Here is a 17,436-nt window from a genome sequence, read left to right on the forward strand (position 1 = left end):
GGGGGGGAAACAGGCGAAGGAAGGAGTATTATGTATGTTCATTTCCTTGAGTTATTTATAAGAATAATAAAGGCAGGGTAATGATAATTAAAAATTATATTAGAATTAAATAAGAATTGAATTTTGCAGATACGAAAGCAGCAAAAGGAGCACGCAGAGCTGATTGAAGAATACCGGATCAAACAGCAGCAGTGTGGAATGGGGTCCCATTCAGGGATGCCAGGCCTTGCTTCACAGCCCCCCATGGTCCCGGGAGGGTCATCACCAGCCATGGGTCAGCAGAATTTCCCAATGATATCCCAGCAGCTTCAGCATCCACAGCACACTGTTGGCCAACCCAATCCATCTAGAATCCCAGCCTTGCCTGGCTGGCAACCTCCAAACACTCCAGTACTTTTCTCCCATAATGCACCAAGAATGCCACCTCCAATCCCCCAACTGCCAGTTAATCCTGGGACACCTGGTTCTGTGTTAGCCCCCAGCCCCAGCGTGCAGCCGGGTCCCCCGCCTCGTGTGGAATTTGAGGACAATAACCCATTTAGCGAAAGCTTCCAGGAACGAGAGAGAAAAGAGCGTTTGCGGGAGCAGCAGGAAAGGCAACGAATCCAGCTGATGCAGGAAGTGGATCGACAGAGAGCACTGCAGCAGAGGATAGAAATGGAGCAGCATGGCACAGTGGGCTCTGAATTAAATGCTAGAACATCCTTCCCTCAAATACCTTATCTCAGTTCGGATCGACCTGGTGATTTTATGAGGCCACCACAGCCCCTTCAGCAGTTTACGCAGCAACCGCCACCACCACCACCATCGCAGCAGCAGCAGCAGCAGATAGGATCAGTTTTGCAATCAGGACCCTTAAGCTCTCCTCCCACGGCCCCCTTTCCACCGTGCAGTGAGCAGCAGCAGACTGGATCTTCCCCTTTTGTATCTGATTCAGTCCCAGTTCAAGGTGGAAGCTCTGCTTACCATTCTGCTAAGCAGTCCCACGGAAGTATTTCTGGAGTCAGTTTTACCCTGTCCCTGCCTAGGCCTCAGTTTGCCACTGGTGTGCCTGCAGTTTCTCCAGGAACTAGCAGTGGTCCAGTCTGCGGTCAGGACTCCAGCCTGCCACCTGGAACAAACTTTGCTGGGACAAATTCATCTCTGATTCAGCTGTATTCTGATATCATTCCTGAGGAGAAGGGCAAAAAGAAAAGAACAAGAAAGAAGAAAAAAGAGGATGACACTGACTCTGTGAATACACCATCCACGCCTCATTCAGATATAACTGCTCCTCCAACTCCAGTAGTTGCGGATGCTGTGTCCACCCCAACTCTTAGCACTTCTGGTGAGCATGCACACAACTCGGGAGAAACGGAGAAAGAAGAACTGTCAGATGCAGCAACAGCAAATGCTGCAGAGAGTCAGTCTTCCTTAGAACTGAAAGGTCAAGTTGCTGAAAGCAATTTGCCACAAAACCAACTCCCTGAACCGTCAAGTCTAAACCCAGAAACAGACACAGTCAAGACCGATACTTCAGCAAGCCTTCAGGAAATTAGACCAGAAAAGGCAGATGATGATCAGTGCTCCAGTCAAGCTGAGACTAAGACAAAGACGGAAAAAGATGTTGATGTGGAAGATGATAAGGCTGCCATTCAGAATTCCCCTCCTACACAGAAGCTGGCATCACCTGTCAACACACCACCTGCAAAAGTGGAGTCAGGGAATGAACTCCTCAAACACCTGCTTAAGAACAAAACAGCCACCCGTCACATCAATCAGAAACCAGATAGCAGCTTCCAGCTTCCAGAGAATGCCGAGGAGAACAAATTAATTGAAAAACAGGACTTGGCTGAAAGCAGCATGGTAAACATTTTTTATAATAACGGCTTGACTTGCAGGATATTGGAAAATATATGGTAGGAAGTACAACCATTTGTTGCTGGGTGTAAGAAAGATATATCTTTCCTAGCAACTTAGATAGATTTTTACCACAGCTTTGCCATTTTTGCTATCTGTAATTTCATATATAACGTGGTTGCAAAAATTAAGTACATTTTTTTAAAAATACTAAAGTAATTAAATGCTATACAGTTTTCTTTGAATGAGGTGTCATTTAATGAGATTTACAACAATGTAGAAGGAGAATACAACTGTTCCTTTGGACTTTTTACTTTTTCTTGGTTATTAAGCTATGTCAGACATCTTATTTTCTCTTGATTATTAAGCTATTTCAGATATCATTATAAAACATGGTTTGTTATGATAGCACCATGGTTTTAGATTTGCATCATCCTCCCATTGTCCACATTCCACTCCTCTCCTAGCTTAGACAGGGAAGACAAAACTTTCATCTTCGATTAACAGGTCTTTAGTGATTATCCTCAACAGTGTATAGAGGGTAGTCCTTGCTTAATGTCTGCCCTGTTTAATGACCATTTGAAGTTACAACAGCACTGAAAGGTAATTTTATGAACAATCCTCACATTTGTAACCATTACAGTATCTCATAGTCATATAACATTTCTACGCTTCACAGTTGGCTTCCAGTGGAGAAGCCAGCAGTAAAATCAATAATCATGGTCACAGGATGACTTGCTTAACTTTAGTATTTTTAAAGTAATATCATTAATCCATCTTGGTTGCATGATGTCTCATTTAGTAACCATGTTGCTCAGTGTCTTGAGTTTGAGTCTCAGTTGGGGTTACTAAGTGAGGACTATTGCATTTAACAAAACAGGTGCTTTCCTCCCCAACATTCCAATGTATCTGGCCAATGGAAAAACATCTTCTAATCATGACAGTAATGGGGAAAGACTTGTGCTATTTGTTGTGACCTCTGAGGCTCAGTCTCAATCCAAGATTCTTTGGGAAATTGAAGGTAGTTGGTTTTCCTTTCAATTTTTACATCTGATTTTGAACTTGCTTAAGGGAAATGAGGATGCAGTTGAACTATATGCTCATCAATATTTATCTTTGTGATCATTTCCTTAAGTGACCTGGGTAGGGAGATAGATAGTCTTATCGAATTTAATGTTCAATTTATAGGGTCTGAATTTTGAACATTTAGGACTTCTATTAAAGTGGTATAATATATTTGCTTTTTCCTTAACCAGCCATTGGGGAACCTGTTACAAGGCTCATTTAGTTGTGGTAACAGCCAAGTTCAGAGAGGAGATTTAGGACATGAAATAAAGAAACAGAGGAACAAACGAACTCAGAGGACAGGTGAAAAAGCAACATCTCGGCCTAAAAGGAAAAAAAAAGAGGAAGAAGAAAAACACACTGTTTTTCCTAACACAGAAACTTTCATGCAATTGAAACAGGTGAGCACTGAAAAGAACAATCCATTATGAAAAGTTTTGGAAGAAACAGAAAAGAGCCATTGAAAATTTCATCTTATATTTGGCTTTTTACCTATCTTGTTCAAAGCTGTTACATATGTTTCCTTGTTCAAAGCTGTTACATATGAGGAAATACAGGCTTGAGCATTCCTAGGTTTCAATTGATGCTTACCCACTTCTTGCATTCATTATAAAATATTCTAGCAGATAATTTTCTTCTTGGTGACCCTTCTAATAGATCACTTTTTATTGGATTGATTGATTGATTACATGCCATCATGTAATCAAGTTGATGTTGACTCTTAATGACTAGAGATGGAAATCCAAAGTTGCTTTTTCAAGAGGCGACTGTACTTTCTTTGTTTTTCCTTGAAGACTTTTCACTTCTCATTCAAGAAACCTCTTCAGTTCTGAACCAGTGATGTTGCTTGGATCAGAAGTGAAACGTCTTCAAGGAAAAACAAAGTCCGGTTGCCTCTTGAAAAAGCACCTTTGGGACAACTATGACCTGGATAACGGAGAATCTCCATCAACACAGAAATAGAACTTCTTCAGGATGATCTGCTCCTATCCTGCCCCATCATTTTTTCCCAGTGGTGCACTCTATCACTGCTGTAATAATAGTCCTTGCTGCGGAGAGATATGTCACAAAAGAAGAAATGGAATAAAGGCTATATTGGTGAAGAAAAAAGTTTGTTGGGAGAAAAGATTAAAAACAACATTTTGTTATTGCTTAATTTTTTACATTAGCAGCTATGAAACTCTTGACAGTTTAGAACAAAACTGCAATCTGGAGATGAGTCTTGATATGATGATGGTGTTGATGAAAGAATTTTCATTAGATGCATTTTCATTGTGATCATTTTTTTGTATCTTGAAAATATAGTATTAAGACCAAAGCTTCTCCAGCAGTTGCTGCACTTGGGAGTTCTTGTGTTTGGCAAAATTATTTATTTTTTAAGAACAATAAAAGTTAGGATGTGCAATATTGGTAGATTTTGCTTAGTGTAAGGAAACTTTGAAATGCTTGTATCTGGATTGCTTAAGCTTTTAAAAGCAGCAGTCTTCTTAGTGTAATTTATCAATTGTGATCGGCTTGCAAAAACAATAATCATAATTATGCATCTTTCCTCCAGCAACTCTCCTTGCTGCCTTTAATGGAGCCAATGATTGGAGTGAGCTTCGCCCACTTTCTTCCGTATGGTAGCAGCCATCAGAGTAGTGGAAGTCGACTTGTGGGAGCTTTTGGTAGTGCTACGCTTGATGGGGTATCTGATTACTATTCTCAGCTAATCTACAAGGTGTATTATTTTTCTATGTAATTCTCTCAAAATTTTATAAGAAATAAAAGTGGGATTCATTATTTTATATACTTCAGGATTTCTTGAGACCATAACTGAAAAACTATGGCCAGTTTGCTCTAGTAGTTAAAGCACCAGGCTAGAAATCAGGAGATTATGAATGCTAGCCCCATTTTAGGCATGAAAGCTGGCTGCATGACTTTGGATCAATCACCAGGAGACAGTGAGTTCTACTCCTGCCTTTAGACATAAAAGCCATCTGTGAGTTTGAGCCACTCATTTTCTCTCAGCCTACAATGTCAGGCTCCAACAACAAGCTGTTTGGTCAATTTTACATCAATACTTGATTGATCCAAAAAAAGTGTGCCCTGCACTTGCAAGAAAACATTAGGAAAAGAAAAACAAATAAAGTCTATAACAGTAATCTATTAATATGTTTCCAAAACATGCACATGTGAAAGTTATAATCCTACTTTCCACGTATTAACAAACCCACTTTGGATTACTATGTCAGAGGAAAGGCAAAGTACTACAAAATGGTGAGTTAAGTGATGCTGTGACATCTACCTCCCTCTTGCTGTGCCTGGAGGCTGTTAGGGGCTGGATGAGGAGCAATGTGTTGAAACTGAACCCTGGCAAGACCAAGTGGCTCTGGGTTGGGGTTCTTTGGCCAATGTAGAATTGCCACCTTTGGTCTTGGATGGGGTGGCACTGCCCCAAACAGACCCTGTGCATAATCTGGGGCGGTCTCCTGGATTTGTGACTCCTGCTCAAAGAGCAGGTGGCAGTCATGGCCAGGAGGGCCTTTGCGCAACTGAGGGTTGTGCACCAGTTATGCCCTTTCCTGGACCAACAATCCCTACTCACGGTCTCTCCTGCCTTAGTCATCTCTCATCTTGACTATTGCAATGAGCTCCATATGGGGCTGCCCCTGAAGAGCATCCAGAAGCTCCAGTATGTGCAAAATGCAGCAGCACATGTGTCACCTCTTCTGTGGGAGCTGCATTGGTTGCCAGTTTGCTTCCAGGTGCAATTCAAGGAGCTGGTTGCCACCTTTAAAGCCCTTCATGGCTTGGAACCAGGTTCTCTGAGGGACCGTCTCTTGCCGGTCACATCGACCTGACCCACTAGACCAGGGAGGCAAGGAAAGTTGCTGGTCCCATCCCCGAAGGAGATATATCTGGTGGGACCCAGAAGAAGGGCCTTCTCCATGGTGGCTCCCTCTCTCTGGAACATCATCCCCGCAGAGATTAGACTGCCCCCCCCCACACACACTCTAGCACAGACATGTCAAACACAAGGCCCGGGGGCCAGATCCGGCCCGCGAAGTGGTTTCATGCGGCCCACGAAGCCATCCTGGAAACAGTGAAGGAACGGCCCCCACTGCCTTGGCCCTGGCCCAGAGACCCTCCTTCTGCCAGAGACCCTCAGATCTCTCCCACTCCTGCCCAGGCCCCCATAGGCACCCTTGATGAGAACGATGTAGAGCTGGCCACGCCCACCCAGTAGGCCATACGCACTTCAGCCACGCCCACCCAGTAGGCCACACCCACCCAGGCCACACCCACCCGGCCCCCTGAGGGCAACCGCAATGCTGATGCGGCCCTCAATGAAATTGAGTTTGACACCCCTGCTCTAGCACTCTTTCAGAAGGCATTGAAGAACCTGGTTCTGCCAGCGGGACTGGGGAACCCAGAGTGGGATGGAGCCCCTTTAATGGCTAGTTTGAATGTGTGTTGTCGACAGGGTGTGTGTGTGTGTGTTATTATTTTATTATTTTTCTTATTATTTTTATTCCTTATATGTGGTGTTTTTATATCTCTGTAAGCTGCCTTGAGTAGGTAGCAATATAAATTTTCTAACTAAATAAAAAATTAAAGGACTGTTTTGCGCAGATTTAAGAGGCCATCACGAGGCCCTTGCATAATGGTGTCCCCTTTTGGAGGTCAGCAAGAGGTAATTGGTGACCAGGAGATTTTCCCAGAATCTATTGTTGTGCCCCTTTCAGAAGCCAGCGAAGCCTCTCTAGTCTTCAAGGAGTTTTTTGAAATACCTGAAGTTGATGTTACTCTTGTTCCCCCGACAGCTATTGTTTTTATTCTTCTGTTTGTTACTGGTTAATTTACATATTGCTTTTAGAGATGTCAAAGCCACTTAACTCAATGATAGGATATGAAATCCATAACTAAAAAATAAAGATGGCAGCATTGCCTGAATGTCTCCTCCTGTTCTAAGGGGGCTTTTACTTTGCTTTTGCATGCTTTTCTGTAGAGTTTATGCCATTGATACAAGAATCAACCAATCAGAGAGAGTGTTACTTTAAACCCACATTTAAATATAGGTGTTTTGTTCATTAGATACATCTTTTCTGGGAAAACTAACAAAAAAAGCCAAATCAGCAGAGGGGTAAAACCCAGCAAAATAGAATTGTTCTAAAAGGCAAATGAGAAAACTCTAAGCAAATCAATATCTCCCATTCTAGTTCTAGGTTAATTTTTAAAATAGTGGTTTTTTGATGTATGCCTATTAACTCACTGGCACAAAGCTTCACGTTCATCAGGGTCCCACTTTTAGCAGAAGATTATCTGGTCTTGAACAAGATGCTTTCATCCCTCATTCTCAGTAAGAACTGGGGAGCCAGTTCTCAAACAAAAACAGCATGATCAATTTCTTTCCTTACTTGATATATATGCTCTAGATTACCTGACGCAGAACAGAACATGGAAATTATTATTTGTATTTGGCCTACAAGAAGTGCCAGCCATAATTTGTATGTTTGGCGAGTAATTGTAGTGTAATAGAAAACTCAAAAAAATAATTACTTTACTATTCTAGTAACTATTAATAGTTACTACTTACAGAGTGGAAATAAGAAAATGAAAGCCCTGTTACCTCGTTTGCATATCATACTACTGAAACTATGGCTTGGTGTTCAGTCTGAACTAAGTTAATATGTATGCATTTTGATTGCTACTTTGTAGTTAGTTTTATTATTAAATATGTGTGTTGACCCAACAATCCTTTGGAAAACTAATTGGAAATATCTTATCTCACGCAGCAAAATAATCTCAGTAACCCACCCACACCTCCAGCATCCCTTCCTCCTACACCTCCACCTGTGACTTGCCAAAAAATTGTAAACGGATTTGCAACGACTGAAGAACTTGCTACCAAAGCTGGAATGATGGGAGGACCTGATGGTAAGATGTTTGCTGTCACATCACTACATAGAAAGTCTGCCTATGTGGTTGCTAAAAGTCAGTAGTGATTTAATGGCAATAATCAATAAAATTAGAGATGTATAATAATATACCTGTTAAATTCTCTCAACTAATTAAAAAAATGGAAGACCTCCACCTTGGAAGCCAAAAAAGTCAGGGCTAATCTATCTTCCAAGGGAAAGCTGTTTCATAAATATGGACTCAATCATGGAAAACTATGGTTAAGGGAAAAGGAGGAAACTATGAGCTATTTCCCCCCCCCACCCCAAAGATGTTCTTATTTCGATTCAACCTTGGTTTCAACCAAGCAAGATTCTTCATGGGTCTTACAAATCAAATAGGACGAGATTGATGTATCTCATTCTTCTCTGCCCTTTTCCTCTGCTCCAGTCTCCCACCGATCAGCTTCCCTTCCCTTCCCTTCAGTGCAACATCCATAATTAAATTCGGACACAACGCAGTCCAGGCTAGAAATCAGGAGACTCTGAGTGCTAGTCCGGCCTTAGTTATGAAGCCCGACTGGATGACTTTGAGCCAGTCGTTCTCTCTCAGCCCAATCCACCTCACAAGGTTTTTGTCGTGGGAAAAATAGGAGGAGGGAGTATTAGCTGTGTGCGCGCTGCCTTGAATTGTTTATAAAAATAATAAAAACTGGATATTAAAGAAATAAATATAAATAATCCAAACTGGTCCAGACTTACTTGCCCTTCCCCTCAGTTGCCTCGAGCATCTTCCTTGCTTCACCTTTCACCATCGTTGCTTTTCTTTACATTTTCCCTCCTGTTTCCTACCTCTGTGGAACCTCTGTGCCTGTTCCAAACACATGTTCAAATTCAGGCAAAAGAAACATATTTTGGTCCAAGTATGACCTATTCCAAATTGAATCTGGGATGGCCTACACATAGAATATGCTGGATGTTATTAAATGTCAGCAAAACGTTCTCTGGCTCTTCAGAGATGCATGTAAGCATTCATTAATCCAGTCCAAACAGATAAATGTTTAAAATCATTTGTTTAATTTGTGCATCCTTTCTGTTGCCAAAGCTTTAGGTTCAAAGCAGTTTCAGCTGCCTTTCAGGCCACAGGATGATTTGTTAGCCAGGGCCATAATTCAGGGTCCTAAGAGTGTGGATGTCCCTGCTTCTCTTCCAACCCCGCCTCACAACAATCATGAAGAGCTCAGGTAAGTGTTTTTTTAAAAGGCATTAACATTATATTATGCTTAAAATTGCTCATGTGTTTTGATACTGAGCAGAATCTGCTCTCCCATAATGACAGTTTTGCTATTAAGTTAATTCATTTTCTCAGCAAGCTACCCCATCAACAGCACAAGCTGGGAATTTCCAAGGGCTTTGGTCTAGTTCAGCCCATTATTTTATAGTTCATCCATGTAATGTAGTTTTCAGCTTTCAAATTGGTTTTCAGTTTTGATCTGTTTCTCCCATTTTTAAAAATGAGAGTTAGAACTCTGTTCTGAACAAACTTTATTTGCTGAAAAAGAAAAATGCAAATTTCTGGGACCAGACTACAAAGCTAGTGTTGTCTAGTCCAGCCATCCCCAACCTTTCTAGCTTGGCAGCCTGGTCCAATGAGGGGCATGCGAGTGACAGGTGCAGGCGTATGCACTGCTCCAGTTATGATAGTGGTGGGTGCACACACCCTCCACTCACCCAAATGCAGCTTCGGGTGCGAGTGGAGGGCGCTTATTCTCACGCACAGAGCTCAACTCTCGTAAGTAGCAGGCATTTGTGCTCGTGCGCAAAGCTCTATTCACGTGAGCAGAAGGCGTTTGGAGGGTGCTTCTGCTCACATGCAGGCTTTCCACACTTGCAAGTGGAGGGCGCTAATGTGGTGAGCTCCATTTGCATAAGTGGCAGGCACTTGAACTCGCATGCGAGTGGAGAACACTTGAGTGGAGGGCGCTTGTGCTCATGGGTGAAGCTTCATTCGTATGAGTGGAGGGCACTAGCCCATGAAGCTCCATTTGCATAAATGGAACTTTGCATACGAGCAAAAGCGCCCTCTGCTCATGCCAGTGGAGCTTTATGAGCAAGCACAAGTGTCCTCCACTCGCACGAGTGGAGTTTCATGCACGTACGCTTGCCCATGACTCCCTCAGCCCAGTAGTGGTCTGTGGCCTGGGGGTTGGGACCCCTGGTCTAGTCAAGTAACTGAGTCTGAGAGTTAAAAATATTTCTTAATAAATAAATTTCAGGGAGATAATAGCTTGTGCGGGAAGAGATTGAGATTTTATTCTTGAAATGCTTTTTATTTTGTTTTCCAAATAAATTACTTGTAAGCACAGGACTGTAGAATCTTTGGAGAATTAAAAAATGGAACAAACAGCTAAAGTAATTAAGTGTGCTTATCAATAGATAGATCTACTGTAGTTTGTTTTTTTACATCACACTTCTTTACACTGTTAGTATACTTTGGCTGTAAAAAAAGACCTAACAAATTTGATTTTGAAAAAAATTGAAAGCGCCTCCACTTTGCTGTCACATTCCTGAATCACATGTTTGCTCTTCATATATGTGAACCATACCTACAAATGTCCTGGTTTTGCTGTGTGTCTTAGGATTCAGGATCCTTGTGATGATAGAGAAACCCCAGATAGCTTTGTTCCTTCTTCTTCTCCTGAGAGTGTCATGGGCATGGAAATAAGTAGGTATCCAGATCTGTCAGCAGTGAAAGAAGAGATGCCACAGTCCGTTCCATCTCCTATCATTCCAATTCTGCCATCCAGTACTGGAAAGGGTAAAGCCAACATTTATTCTGAACAATATGTATTGATATTCTCTAACCCAGTGGTGAGATGAGTAGACTTCAATTCTCAGAATTCCTTAGCTAACATGGCTGTCTGAGGAATTCTGGGAGTTGAACTGCACACATCTTAAAGTTGCTGAGGTTAGGAAACAGTGCAGTCTAACCACATTCCAATGTGACTTTAATTTCTTCTCTAAGGTTCAGAAGCAAAGCAAAATTTCATCAAAATGGAGCCTTGTTCAACTTTCTTCAGTTCTCAGCTTGGACTTGCCCCAAATAACACAGAATCCGGGCTTGTGTCCATTGCCATTACTTTGCATCCTACAGCTGCAGAGGTAAAGACACCACACCTCTAGGTGGACAATGTTGGGTGCAGTCCTCAGTGTGCTACTGATATATCTTGGTTATTATTTTTATTTCTACTGCAGTCAGTTGTAGTAAACGCTGCTATGCAATTTCAGTATGGTTTCAGTGAATTGTATATAATAGGGTCATAAAGGCTTAACTGAATAGTTTTGCTATATGCTGGATAAGGAACATTATTCTATTGGCCATTCGATTTCCAGTTCTTTTCCTAATCCAATTTTTTAATTAGTTTTTTATTGGGTTTTAATTCAAGCTATCTCCACTGTCGCTTTAAAATCCATTTCTTCATTAGTCAACTCATCAATTCAGATCCCATTAATTTAAAGTTAGGATTTTGTGGACTAAAATGCATCGTTTTATACATTCTTGTCCTTTAATTGCGTTTGCCAATTTGTTACCTATGTAACCAGTTTGATTTTACCACTGAACAATTTGGTATGTTCAGCAAAGATGGCTGCTTATTGCTTAGCTAAACCCCTTATCATTTATAACCAAACTGAAAAGCCCCAGACCTAACTCTGATGTCTTGAAAAACTTTTTGTATATGTTATGTGTTAAAACTGCCCATTTATTCCTAATTTCTTTTCTGATTCTTAATCACTTGTCAGTATATGGGAATGCTGATTCTTCTATTCTTTCAGCTGGGTTTGCTCACAATTCTTTAATTTGGTATTAGGGGAAGATTTTTTTTTAACTATCCAACTTAAGACAAATTATTGTGGCAGCTGTAGAGTCCCCACGGTCACACGATTATTTATGACCTTCATTGACTCCTTCTGATAAAGTCAAGAAGGAGACCAACAGGATGTTGCAAATGGTGATCGTGGGATGTTGCAACGCAACAGTGGTAACTAGGACTGCCAGAATGTCTTTTGTAAGCTGTTGTGGTCATGTGACAGTGTGCCTAATGACAACCTTGCTAAGTGATGAAGTTCCGAGTCCCTATTACGGGTGATAACTATGCATATCTTATTAATAACAAAGGAACCAAACACTCATTTTTCTTCACTCTAGAATATTGGTAGTGTGGTGGCTGCATTTTCCAATCTTCTACATGTCAGAATTCCAAACAGCTATGAAATTAGCACTGCATCTGATGTTCCGTCATCTATCGGAATCATGAATCCACACAGAACAAATCCAGCCTTTGAGTATAGGCAACGTGTACTACTTCACGGTCCTCAGTCAGGAACTGTCGGCCCTCCTGGATTAGCAGGGCCTTATGGACTCAAGCCACACAATGCCCCATTTTTATCAAGCGGAAATGGTGAGTCAGTGTGTGACCTGTTAATATTTTATTAATAAATAAGGTTAAGCCCAGCATTGAGGATTTTAAGAAAGGGATTTCAAGATAAAAAGTAAATAAGTTCCCTTTATTACATTTCTTTATTTTTGTCAGTAATATAAATTGAATTCTGATAAAAGATTTGCAGGATTGGTTGTTGTTCTGCTTCCAAGGCAACTAATCCAATATCAGTCATTAATCATGATTAGTTCCAAACTGTTACAGAAGGTACTGAGAAAAATGAACACCAAGAAGGACAATGTATAGGTAAGTAGTCCTCAACTTACAGCTTTTTGCTTAGAAGTTACATCACTGAAAAGAGCGACTTTCTCCCGTGGTGCCTGCCCTTTGGAACATTATTCCCCTTGAGGTGAAATGTGCCCTCCTCCCGCCTTAGCTTTCTGAAAGGGTCTGAAGACCCAGCTCTGTCAACTAGTTCGACACCCTGATAGGGCATCTCATTTATGTCCTGGCTAGTAGACCAGTAGAGGATCCCACCTCCGCCCCATGTGCGCATTGGTTGCTTTATTCACTTTGTGTTAGCTTAATGTTTTAACTTTGCTGTCCAATGTTTTAATCTTTTGATGTTTTAACTATTTTATATAATTATTTATAACTGTGAGCTGCCCAGAGTCTCTTGACAGTGAGATGGGTGGCATATAAATTTAATTAATTAGTGGTAATGGAGCAGGCATTTGTAGGGATAAGAATACTTAAAGTAGAATGATGAATACATTAAAAGAATCTGTATTCTTCTCACCTTCAGTTTTGTCAGGATATAAAGCACAAAGTCCAATTATTGCCGATGGTTCGACATTAAGGTCACAGTGGTGTTCTCATTGTAAAGTGGTAGTACTGGGCAGTGGAGTACGAAAACCTTTCAAAGAACTGCATTTCCTGAAACAGGTATATCTGTAATGACCTCCATTTTCAATGGTGTTTTTCCTTATTGTATTAAAGGTACAAGAAGGTTGGGAGTATTCCATTTCTTGTTGACTACGTTCAGTGGATAAAATTTGAAATCATTTGAATGCTGCCTATTCTACCTGAATAAAACTTGAAATGTATTAAATATTCCAGGTATACGGCACAACAAATAGTCAAAGCAAGCTCCTTGTTTTTTAATCCAAGGCCATAAAACCAGGTGTAGGGGGAGGCTATGCTAACTACTACCCACTGACCAATTTGCATTGATATTGACTAAGAGGATTATTTTCCAAAAAAAAAATTAAGAACTTATAGGAAGGAAGTCTTGTTGTTTGTTGTGTACCCACTTTCTTTTGTCTGTATTATAAGCTATACATCTGCAAAATAAGACACCACACGGTCCATCCACATGACCCCTAACTGAAATCATGCACTTTTAATAAAAGTATTGCTATAACCAGGGTTCTAACACTTTACCTGTTTTAAGGCAGTAGCAATAAAAACATGATAAGGCCCAGCTAGATTAGTACTTATTTTGGAAGAGGAAGGGGGGAAAAACAGCTCAGTCACAATCCACAAAACAAGTGTGTTTCAGGGCTCAAAATACTTTTCAGATTGTTCAAGATAATGCTGTCCTTTTGATCAAGTACAGAATGATGAGAATGTCCACTCAGAAAGTTTTGCACACCTGAGGTGTTAGAACTCTTTTTCAGACATGCTGGCTGGGGAATTCAGGGAGTGAAAGTCCGAACATCTTAAAATGCCAAGGCTGAGAAAATGACTATTGCTTTATTTTATGTAAAAATTTGCTCTTTTACTAGTGAATGGTCTCAGATAGTACAGGAATGATTTATACAGTACTGTTATTTATTTTCCTTTAATCTGGATTATGTTTCTGCCATTTAGGTGGCATAAAAACAGAAATATTGCTATGTATTATCAATGTTAGGGATGCGGTGGCTCAGTGGGTTAGGATGCTGAGCTTGTGGATCAGAAGGTCGGCAGTTTGGTGGGTCGAATCCCGAGTGCCGCGTAGCAGAGTGAGCGCCTGTTACTCGTCCCAGCTTCTGCCAACCTAGCAGTTCGAAAGCACGTAAAAATGCAAGTAGAAAAATAGGGACCACTACGGTGGGAAGGTAACAGCGTTCCGTGCGCCTTTGGCGTCTAGTCATATCGTCCACATGAACACAGAGACGTCCTCGGACAAACGCTGGCTCTTCGGCTTTGAAACGGAGATGAGCACCGGCCCCTAGAGTCGGAAACAACTAGCACGCATGTGCAGGGAAAACTTTGCCTTTACCTATTATCAAAGAATATTCCAAAATAATTGGCATGTCTTCAGTTTCTTATTGTCTATTAATTTTTATTTGGCCTGAGATTATGTTTACAATTAGTTAACAACCAGTTAAGCATGTAATCATAAAGCAACATTTTCTTTCTTTCTTTTTATTAATACATTTAACCATTCTGTATCTTGGAGAGCAAAGTTTATTTGTTATAAATGTATGTTATTAGCGAAATCCTTAAGAATGATAGCGTTGAATATTTTTCTAGTCCAACATAAAAGAAATTTCTCAAACAAAGCCATCTCTTAATATAAGCTTCTACAGCTAACAAAAAGCTTAATGTTTCTGTCATTTTATTGTTTTATTTGGTGTTTTTTTTTATTTTTAGGATTCCAAAGAAAAGTCTGAGAGAATCGACAAAGACATTGTCTTCTGTAGTAACAATTGCTTGGTTCTGTATTCAGCATCCATGCAAGCAAAATTTTCAGAAAGCAAGGTAAATACTTACCACATACTTGAAATGACACTGCTTTAATATAAATTATTTAGAAGATCCAGAGCAATGCAGCTTGTTTAACAAGTATATTTAATTTGTTTTCCATTTTTTGCTTTAATCTGCAATGAAAATTCACCTTTTTTCATATAGGACCTGTATATATGTTTTAAAGTGTCTTTAAGTGTGAAAACCAAATTATATATAAATCAATTTTGAAGAGAAAATGTGGACTCTTTAGATTATAATTATTTTAATTATATTCTAGATTTTATATAAAGTCAAACTCTTCAAACACCTGTAAATCTCAGAGTTCCTCACTTATACCTTACAAGATTTTGCAGTTGATATTGGGATCTATCACACTAATGGGAAAATATAACTGGTACACCGGAATTCCATTTAAACAGTAAAAGTGGGTTAAAAATGATAAATAAATTAAATTACTTCAGATTGTCATACCACCTCACACACAGTGTTTAATAAGAACACTCAGATTTGCCTCTACAAATAAAATAGATGCTGCTGACACTAGTAGTAGTTCACATCTTCAGTAGATTGGACTGTACATGGCAAAGAAAGAATATAATGTGATACATAACCATCTATTCATATATCTTTTGCATTTTCTGAACCTGGTCCAGGATAAATTGAAATCCGAATTTACAATGATAAATAGGGGTACAAGCTTATGTTTTATATGAAGATTTTATGTCATTTCAAAATCGAGATTCTTTTGGTTAAGAAGCTATTTACAAACATTATTTTAATACCCTCAGCTCTGAATTTTTAAAACCAGCCAGTCTTGCAAAGTGATTATTAAACCATGCAAACCATCGTTACTTGATACAAGACTGTGATCTGGTTCCAATAATGCTTGCACATAATTTTTACTGTGAACCTCTCTTCAACTGCTGTTCTGATTATTTCTCAGGAACCCATTCCTCCTGAAATGCAATTTCCAATGAAAGAACCTCCAAAAGGTTTCCACCAATACAATACAAACATCTCTACATTTGATGTTCACTGCCTCCCTCAACTGCAGGAAAAAAATTCTCCCCCCTCATCACCCCTTATTACGTTTCCTCCTGCCTTTGAAGCAGCCAAAGTGGAACCCAAACCAGAAGAACTTAAGGTAACTGTGAAATTAAAACCCCGCTTAAGAACCGTTCCCAATGCCCTTGATGACTGTCGACCAGTGAACAAGAGATGGAAAGGAATGAAATGGAAAAAATGGAATATACAGATTGTGATTCCTAAAGGAATCTTCAAACCTCCTTGTGAAGAGGAGATAGATGACCTTCTCAAGAAACTGGGCACAACCCTTAAACCTGATTCTGCCCTGAAAGACTACCGAAAATGCTGCTTGTGCCATGAAGAGGGTGATGGGCTGACTGATGGACCAGCCAGGCTTCTGAATCTGGATTTAGACCTCTGGGTTCATTTGAACTGCGCTCTTTGGTCTACCGAGGTTTATGAGACGCAAGCTGGTGCCTTAATCAATGTCGAGCTAGCTCTGCGAAGAGGCTTGCAAATGAAATGCATGTTCTGCCACAAGATGGGTGCTACCAGTGGCTGCCACAGGTTAAGATGCACCAACATTTATCACTTCACCTGTGCCATTAAAGCACAATGCATGTTTTTCAAAGACAAAACTATGCTTTGCCCAATGCACAAACCGAAGGGTGCTCATGAGCAAGAACTCAATTATTTTGCAGTCTTCAGGCGAGTCTACGTCCAGCGGGACGAAGTCCGACAGATTGCTAGCATTGTACAGAGGGGAGACCGAGAGCACACCTTCCGGGTCGGGAGCCTGATCTTCCACAGTATCGGTCAGCTGCTGCCCCACCAGATGGTTGCCTTTCACTCTTCAAAGGTGCTCTACCCAGTGGGGTTTGAGGCCAGCCGGTTGTATTGGAGCATACGATACACCAACCGCCGCTGCCGCTACCTGTGTTCCATTGAAGAGAAGGATGGCTTCCCCTTGTTTGTGATCAGGGTGATTGAGCAAGGGCATGAAGACGTGGTTCTGACTGGTCTGACTCCAGAAGGTAAACTAAAACCTGGGAATCCTCACTGAGCTATGCCAGGGTGACCTGATTGAATTGATGGGCGTTAATGTCTAAAATGCCCAGAGGAAACCAGCTCTGAGATAACCTTTCTAAGCACTGCATTTATTTACTTACAGTCACGTGAAAAAAAAAACCCAAATGCTTTCTATTTTACAAAAAGAAAGCCAAAACAAAGTGTAACATGTCATGTGTTGTCGTTCCTCTGAGGTTGTATTTACCTAATTTTAAGAATAGCTAAGGACCAGGTGATTTTTAAAATGTCCTGATACATAAAACCATAGAACTCAAAATGAGTGTGTTTTCTTTTTCACATTACTATACCTGTTTATAGTCATGTGGCATTTTCTGTTTTACTTTGGAGGCTGATAGCAAGACCAGCCTGAAATCACATCACCA

At 40.5% G+C, this 17,436-nt stretch overlaps 1 protein-coding gene across 3 annotated transcripts in view; it reads left to right on the forward strand.

Annotated features, from left to right (window-relative positions):
- Positions 1-17,436, forward strand: part of KMT2C (lysine methyltransferase 2C) — a 179,476-nt gene that overhangs the window by 153,064 nt on the left and 8,976 nt on the right. For all 3 annotated transcript variants that reach the window (XM_081344870.1, XM_081344871.1, XM_081344872.1), the window contains 11 exons: positions 130-1,845; positions 3,096-3,305; positions 4,460-4,624; positions 7,683-7,824; positions 8,890-9,028; positions 10,424-10,602; positions 10,810-10,946; positions 11,992-12,244; positions 13,029-13,168; positions 14,864-14,971; positions 15,903-17,019. In XM_081344870.1, coding sequence (XP_081200996.1) covers positions 130-1,845; positions 3,096-3,305; positions 4,460-4,624; positions 7,683-7,824; positions 8,890-9,028; positions 10,424-10,602; positions 10,810-10,946; positions 11,992-12,244; positions 13,029-13,168; positions 14,864-14,971; positions 15,903-17,019 — 4,306 coding nt within the window. The remainder of the gene's footprint in view (positions 1-129; positions 1,846-3,095; positions 3,306-4,459; positions 4,625-7,682; positions 7,825-8,889; positions 9,029-10,423; positions 10,603-10,809; positions 10,947-11,991; positions 12,245-13,028; positions 13,169-14,863; positions 14,972-15,902; positions 17,020-17,436) is intronic.

Source organism: Vipera berus (assembly GCF_964194415.1).
Source record: "Vipera berus genome assembly, chromosome: Z".
NCBI classification, from domain to species: domain Eukaryota; kingdom Metazoa; phylum Chordata; class Lepidosauria; order Squamata; family Viperidae; genus Vipera; species Vipera berus.